The sequence below is a fragment of the Solea senegalensis genome, linkage group LG9, assembly GCF_019176455.1.
Source record: "Solea senegalensis isolate Sse05_10M linkage group LG9, IFAPA_SoseM_1, whole genome shotgun sequence".
Lineage (NCBI taxonomy): Eukaryota > Metazoa > Chordata > Actinopteri > Pleuronectiformes > Soleidae > Solea > Solea senegalensis.
The window spans coordinates 5,157,775-5,166,186 of NC_058029.1; the positions used below are offsets into that span (position 1 = coordinate 5,157,775).

General features: G+C 41.0%; 1 protein-coding gene across 1 annotated transcript in view; it reads right to left on the reverse strand.

Moving 5' to 3' along the window:
* The window catches only part of LOC122775221 (TGF-beta receptor type-2-like), a 28,967-nt gene extending 22,982 nt beyond the window's left edge, over positions 1 to 5,985 (reverse strand). The window contains exon 1 of the mRNA XM_044035038.1: positions 5,726 to 5,985. Coding sequence (XP_043890973.1) covers positions 5,726 to 5,810 — 85 coding nt within the window. The 5' untranslated portion in view covers positions 5,811 to 5,985. The remainder of the gene's footprint in view (positions 1 to 5,725) is intronic.
* Positions 5,986 to 8,412: the final 2,427 nt, after the last annotated feature.

Sequence of the window (8,412 nt, forward strand, 5' to 3'; positions counted from 1 at the left end):
GGGCCGCAACTTCACAGTCTTAACTTTGAAGTCCGTGCGTTTAGCGGCGGTTCAGGAAGTCAAAGGGTAACTGTGTACAGAGGTCTGTGGTGGTATGTGGGTCACTGCACCAGATGCTAAAGTACTTTGACTTTCTCTTTTATTACTGCGGCACTTTCCCTCTTCCTGACAGTCCGTGTGTGTGTGTGTGTGAATCACAGTGAGTGAAAACACCAATGAGCTTAGTGCGTCACAGGAAAGCGCCGGCTGTCATTAAACTGCACTCCTGATGATTCGTGAAGCGGCTGGATTTGAAACTGGAGATTTGGAGGAGTGAAAACTCTTCTGCACTGGATGCATGATAAATTTTGCAGTGATAAAGTAGCAAAATAGGAACGATGGGAGTTTCAGTTGGACATAAATTACAACCGAGACCAAACACAGTCTTGTAGTGTTTAAACATAACACTATTCTTGAGTGTATTCGGTCAATATGAGTGTTTTAGTGTTACTTCAGCGCGACAAAATTTACTGTGCAATGTTTTTACATCAGAGAAAGTGCAGTGTAGATGTTTTTACACATAATTAAAAAAAATCAGAAATACTGTTCTACTGTCGATACCAGTGTTTGTGATCAGAGTGGAGCTGGGGAATTTTGACCAGAGTGTTGTTCATGTGCAATTGCAGTGTTTTTCTAAGTAAAAGAGTATTTTAGCGTTCATTAATTGTAACTAACTAACTAAGAGGTATTCTGGAAAAATGGAAAAAAGCACTTAGTTACAGGACTTTCTCTTTTCCTTTTATGGTCAAAATAAGATGTAATAAGCTGTATACATGTTTTGAGGGTTAGGTGTTAAAGGGTTCAAGAGCTCAATATTTTCTCAGGTGGATCTTAGTATAAAAAGAGCCACTGTATTAGAACAAACATTTTGGGTAGTGACATTTCATCTTCCTTGCTGATAAACCTAATCTATATCCAATCCATAGCTGCAGCTGCCACAGAACAAAACTTCACATTATCAGCTTTGCAACTTAAAAAACACCTCATATCTCAGTCCACCCTTTCCACCAGCTGAAGTATCCCCCTCCATGTCCTGCCCCACCTCCTTTCTTCCTCTTCCCAAACCACAGAGGATGTGAGCTCACAGTGGGCAGAAGGACAGACAGGAAACCTGACTGTGATTTATCACATATACAGGAAAGGCTGCTCCAAACTCTACTCTACTGTTAATGGAAAAAGAGAAAAGCCTTCACAGCATGTAAACATTCTATAGCATGGTGTCACTGAGAAGGTTCAACTGTTGAAACAAAGACTTAAAGTGTTTGGAAGTGTCTTTGAAGTGATTGTTCCGACAAACGTGAGACTGGACTGTTGGCGGATCTAGAGGCGGGGCCATGGGGACACTGACCCCAGCTGAAGTCTAACTGACCCCTGAAGAGCCACTGTCCTGTTAGTGTCTGTTATTATGACCGACAAATGCAATTCTACACTACAATTTTTTTCTTTTCCACTTGACTGGCCCTCTTTTGATCAGACTAGATGCTCACTGGCCTTTTGAGTTTGAGACCTTTAAACAGTTCCTGACAGTTTCACTCGCCGGGCATCGCTGCTTCATGTCACCTCATGGTGGCGCTGCTGAAATGAATGAGGGAGAAACTTGGGTGGAAGTTACCTGGCTGAAGATGAGGAAGAGGGATTTTACAGCGGGATAATGGCGGAGAAAGCTACGTTAAGAGATGCTCCATCCATGTTCAGTACATGGACTTTATGAGAAATCCTGCATTTTTAGCTTTTCACGTTAACATTTTGTTTCCTTCAGTTAGACAGATATCGTGATGTATCGCTACATGATTGTCTCTCAATACATTGATTATCACAGAATCGTTGTATCGTGATATTATTGGTATCGCGAGGTAACCTGTGATTCTCATCCCTGCGACCACAACAAAAGTTATTTACTCCATTGTTCAGTATCATGATACACTTTTGTACGTTACTTTCTTATTCAAGTTGACAAGTTGACAAGGCTCTTCTGAAGCAGTGTGGCATGGAAAATATAAAGTAGAGGTATAAAAAAAATCCTTTTTTGGTCACTGAAACGAGAGAAGACAACTGGCAAGAGGCAGCACAGGGCCACATAACTGCCACACAGCAGGAGGCTGGGCTCTCTGCCTCTGCTACTCAAAGTTATCCCTCTTACAAAAGACTCTACCTTAATCCCCCCCTCTCTCCATTTTAACCCTAATCCTCTCATTCCTCTCATCTTTATCTTCATCTCTCAGATTACCATGCTTTCTCTGCCACCACAGCATCTATCCCTCCTTCTTTCTTTCTTCCTCTTTGACCTGGAGATGCAGCAAAGCGAGTCACAAAGGGGAAGAGGACTAATATGGTAATAAAGCAAAGGGAGACACTTCAGCGGGATTGAAGTGAGCGACCCTCTTCTCTTCTCTTGTGTATACTAGGCCTCAACAATTCCTATACTTTCATACAAGGATGAAAACATAAGGATATAAATAGTTTCCAGCATTTACTTACAATTAATTTACTTATGGATTCACCTGTTGAAGTTTTTCTCTACGTTTTGTTCTGTCCACATTAAATATACGCAGATCAGTTTAGAGTCACAGAGACGCCGAGAAACGCAGAATATTCACATTTAACAAGCTGAAGTTGTGTTGTTCTCTTCTCTCAGGTTGTCTTTGATGATCCACGTCTCTATTATTTTTGTTGTTGCTTATTTCATTTATACACTATAAGTTTTGCATGATAATAATAAACTATTATAGCTCTAATTAAAAACAGAACTTCATTTGGAACCCTTGCTATTTTTTTCAAACTATACTTGTCGTTGTTCAGCAGTTTTATAAAGCCGTTTAAACTTTTCTCTCTTACTCTGCCACTGTCTTGGAGAGAACGCCTGAGTACACGGTGGGCGACCTCTGCCCCGACATGACAAATCCTCCCTGAAAAGGAAGGGTGAAGGACCCTTCCTATGACAGCGCACCGCCAAGTCTACACCAGTCAAGTGAAAAACAAGCAATGTAAAAACAAAAGAATGACACGGCCCTGTTGTTTGCATAACACAAGAGTGAGGCTGCTCTGGTGCAGGGAGAGTGATGAGCAGTGCTCCAGGGAAATCAACAACAAGTGTGTGTGTGTGTGTGTGTGTAGCTATTTTCTGACACATACAATGCTGCACGACCACACAATCTTTCTGGTATGTGGGATTTCCAGGTTCAAAATAGGCTCCTCTGAGGGTGGAGGGCAGGAACAAACAGCAGTGAGGAGGAGAAGTGCAAAGGAGATGAAGAAGATAAACAACATGTATGAATTATCACAGCTCATGCTGGTCTGACACCACATTAAATGATTTCCACAGTCACAGACAAATTTACCCAAGGTGAAAAAAAATCACAAGCGTTTCGCTGGAGCTGTGACTCATCACAGTTTCCCAAGCGTTTCCCACATTTTATGACCCAAAACACAATATAAATTGCATCAAAAGCAAATGTCTGCATCATGCAGCGACTCATTTACAGCCACGTCTGTCAACTTCACAGTTTTTGCACATTTTTAAAACATATTTCTTAACTGAAAGGTTGGGAAAATTCTGCAAATTCCTTTGAAGACCTAAAAGAAATCTCCTGCGACTCATCTGTGGGCCCCCAACCCAGTCTTTGGGAACCAGTGATTTAGTGTAAGGAGGTAATCCAAGCTGTTTCCAGTCTTTCTCGAGTTTCCATGTTACACAAACACGTTTGATGTCTTTTAGTCTTGGCTCACGCAAACAGTGTCGTGACAGTGTCAACGAGGAATTGATGAGCTCTCAGCAAACAGGAAGCAGAAAAAAAACAGACAACAACTTGGCCGAGAAACAAGACGGCGGTGTGAGAAAACATGTGGAAACACAGAGGAAACCAGAGATTTTCAGTAAATGCTGTTTGTAAGTGACCCTGCAAGATCCACAGTCTTTGCAAAACCACAATCTGTGATTTCCACTGGTCTGAGCATCTAGTCTGATCCAATGAAAAAAGTTTGGATAAAAACGACTGTTTAGGGTTGATATTTCAAAGAATTTCAAAGTAAAAGATGAGACGACATTTACCTCACTGTGCAAATATATTTATGTTGCAAAATAAATTCACTTCAATTATATTTTTATCTCTATTTCATACAGTACATTATCTCAAGGCACTTGACATGGTGAGGAAAAAAACCTCCATTTTAACAGGAAGAAATCTCTGACAGAAGCAGAGACAGTATATAACAAACATAAACAGAAGTAAAATCCTATCAAAAATGAGGTGAATAACACGTGGAAAACTGCAACACAAAACAAAACCTTTCCTCCAAGTACCAACAGAGGAAGCTCGCGAACCACTGGTGGTACACGTGCCACAGTGTTTCATCAAGATTTAAGATCATTACAGCTTAAAAATGTACACCCGTATTAATGATTATTCATCATCAATATAAAGCTTCCTTTACTGGAATAATGTGGTCAAATAAAGTTCTGAGTTTAATAACTTTACTCATGGAGAGTCTTCTCGCCATTCAAGCTCTATTCCAATCATTTAGCGTTAATCTGGCTTTCTGCGAGTCTCTATGTGACCCTCTATGACTCTGTGGAATCTCTTACAGGACGACCTGCCTGATGAGAATCACATGGATTCCTGTTAAATATTTCAATTCAAGAAAACTCCCTGACACCATCAGGGAAAATCAAGACCTCTGCCAAAAAAGCTTACGCCCAATCCCACCACATGTAAAACAAAGTTCTGCCCGATTTTCTCCAAAATGTTTCACTTGGGACTCCACAATTCAACAAGACCTCATGATCGACACATGGAGGTTTTTTTTTTGGGTAATACTGCTGACAGACAGACATGCAGACAGACAGACAGAACATAAGGTTCAGACGTTCACCAAAAGATACAGACAATATAACTCTGACTGATAACTTAAAATATACATTATGCTACAGGCGATTTAATTTGCACGAACGTCTTAAATTAACATTTTCTCCCCAAAATTCAAATCCAGACTCAAAACCCACCTGTTCTGACTGACCTTCCCCTCATGATTCTTCTCCACATGACATCACATCTGTTTTTATCTTCGTCTCTGTCTTTCATCTTTTGTATATGTCTTGTTTTATCCATGTTTTACTGCTTGTTGTTATTTTTGGACGTATACTGCGACCCTGAGAGCTCTGAAAAGTGCCTCTAAATAAAATGTATTATTACTGTTATGGACATTTTTATTTTTATGAGAATTTTGACATTCATTTTCTACATTGAATTTTTTCTTTTTTTCTCGTTTAGATTCATAGATAGATTAAAAAATACATATTATATTCATATGTTTGCACATTTTACAGTAAGAAGTGCTTCATAAAAGAAACCTTTAGTGGAGCATGAGATATTAGGAATAGAAAATGATGATGTTGTGTGTTTGTTTGTGTGTGTGTGTAATCAAACATGTGCTGTGTGCACAGTTTGTTGTGACAGTATCCAGCAGCAGCAGCAGCAGCAGCAGTGAGGAGCATAACTGAACAGTGCGTCAGTCCGCTGCGCTCTGAGTCACCTGTTGCGCCTCTCAGCAGCACCACACTGAGCCATGCGTAAACCAAGCGGAAAGAAAGTTTCCCAAACACGCACACATTCAGGTTTTGTTGTAGTCAAATGAGTCTTAAATGGACGTAAGTGGACATTAGAGAGGACACGAGGAGTGCGTAACTCACCGGCAGTCCCGGGCTCCAGCTGCACAGCGACGAGGAAGACACATAACGCTCCCCGTAAAGACATCAAAGTGCGCTGTCCCTCCATCTTTCTGTCTGTCCCCTCTGTCCAAACACTGTCATTCACTTTCAGTGGTAAGTCACCGAGAGTCCAGCGGAGGGACTGTGTCTTCTGCTGTCTCTGCTCTGCTGGACTGTTGGACTGTGCGCTCCACCGCGCTGCAGCTGGAGACTCACTGCTGCTGAAGCGCACACACGCGCGCACACACACGCGCACACACACACTGGGACAGGAAACCGGGAGAGGGCGGGGGAATCTCCCTCTCTCTCTCTCTCTCTCTCTCTCTCTCTCTCTGTATATGTGTGTGTGTGTAATTGCCCAAATAGTGTAAATGAGAAGAGTAAACAGGTCTGTTACATAAAGTCAGGGCCATGAAATGAAATGTTGTCACAGCTCCTCCGCTGACCTGTCCACTCACAGTGGCCACACTATGAGAGGTGAAACACTGTGAGTTTGTGCTGCAGATCATGAAACTTCGAAGGTCCAGTGTGGAAATGTAGGTCGAATACTCTGAAATACTCTAAATCAAATGTACAATCACCTCAAGGCCAGAATGACGGTTTCGAAACATCTTTTGAGTTTTGATGATGAACTAAAGGCTACATACAGTACAGTAGGTTCTCCAACAGATTTGGAAAGAAAGGATATTCAGCTGCAACATGTAACTGCACTAATAAAGTTTACACTCTGTACCTTAATGCATAATGGAACCAATATTTGTCCACACACAGGAAATAGAATTAATAATAAAAAAACATTAGCTGCATACAGATGTATTTCTTTTGTTATTATTCTGCCTCTGTTTGGTCTTTGTAAACAGAAATGAAGTAACATTGTACTGCATCCTCTGTGTCAAGCAATACTATCAGACCTGAGTAAGGGAGCGTTTGTGAGAATTTATCCCGTCAAACTGCTGAACCGGCAGGTTTTTGAGCAGTAGTGTTCACTTCTGAAACTTTTAGTGTACACTTCTTAGTGTTTTCAGTCAACCTCCGACCTGTTTACTATACAGCGCAACGTTGCTCCCTCTGTTTTGACATAAAACTAAGCACTTCCTGTGTGCAGCGCGGGATTGTCGCCAGGTGTAACGACATCTAAACACAGACAGAGTCATATAGAGCTGATAGTCTTAATGAGCATTGTTTGGACGATGGTTCGAATGACAAGAAAGACACAAAATAAGAAAAGCAAAAAGTTAAAGTGACAATAGTGGCATGGAATATTAAAACTTACCTTAAAACACATTTTTACTCTTTGGCTTTTGACCCAGTTTGACCCCATAAATAAAGTTGGACTCGACTGGAGCTCAGCATTTTTGAAACCTAATATTGCGTATGTAATAATGATCAATTTGACACATGCAGGCATAATTCAGGCAGCGTTTAAAGTTTGTTTTTTTTCTTTTCTTTCTTCTAAATATTGTTCTGTTGGCTGGAGGCATTTTGTTTTTTGCAGACTCGAGGCTCAGTGACAGCGAGACACTGAAAGCGAGCAAGTCTGTTTGGTCATATGATGCAGCAGGTCTGGACATGCTTCTCTCTACCAACATTGGAAGTGAGCCACTCAGTCCAGGGTCTGAACCCACACAGTCTCAGAAGAGCTATGTTTATTTTTCAGCCCTACAGTACATGGCAACTGTACTGTATCATTTCACACACAGAGGCTGCACATAAACTCATCATGTGGCGTAATATCTTGAGGAGAAATTCTGAGATTTACTTCCACTGAGGAAGTTAGGATTCCAGCCGCATTGCTCTGTCTCTTTGTTTGTTTCTCTATTTGTGGAGCAGCATATCTTCAAAATCTCAGGAGGGATTTTCAAGATATTTTGTGGGAATGTGGGTTATGACCCAAGGAAAAAACAAAATTGGTGGTGATCCAGTCATGGATCATGATACAGGATTTGTTTTTAAACCTTGCAAAATAGGGGAATTGACAGTGTGGGGAAACTGATGAGACTTGGCAGAGGTTTACAAACTTCTCTAGTGTTATTTTGGCACGTGAACGGTCTCTTCTCAAGTAAAGTTAACTATATCTGCATTGTGTGCTGTTTATTGGTTGTAATATTTTGACCTATTGGTAGGAATTTTCATGAACGTTAGCTTTTGGGCCATTTTACCGCTCTAGCATCCACAGCATGAGCTTCAGCTCTTGTATGAGTATAGAACAATGTTCCTTCTCTTTCTCTATCTTGTCAAATGTGTCTTGTGAATTTTATCACTTGGATCATTTCTACGTAGACACACACAAAAAGTAAAGCCTGATAAATAATGATGATGTCATTTATTATGCGTTTTACTATTAAAGCTAGATAATATAGTACAATACAATTCTCACTTAAACAATTAAAACCAGCTAAGATCCAAAATATGCAAAACCATTTGTTGCCAAAGTGAGATATCAAACAACAGTCTGCCGTGTCAGGTTACTGCCACACGTTAATTCATTACTTGTGAAGGCTGAAGATCACATCGTCTCCCAACGAGGCAGCTGCTTCCGTCTCGCTCGCTCTCACACTGGTTCCTGATCCACAGCTGCCAGAAACCATCTCACACATCTCCAGCAGGACAAGTGGAACGACGCGGTGGAGTGATTTCACTCTGCAGCTACGTCTGTGCACATAATTTAC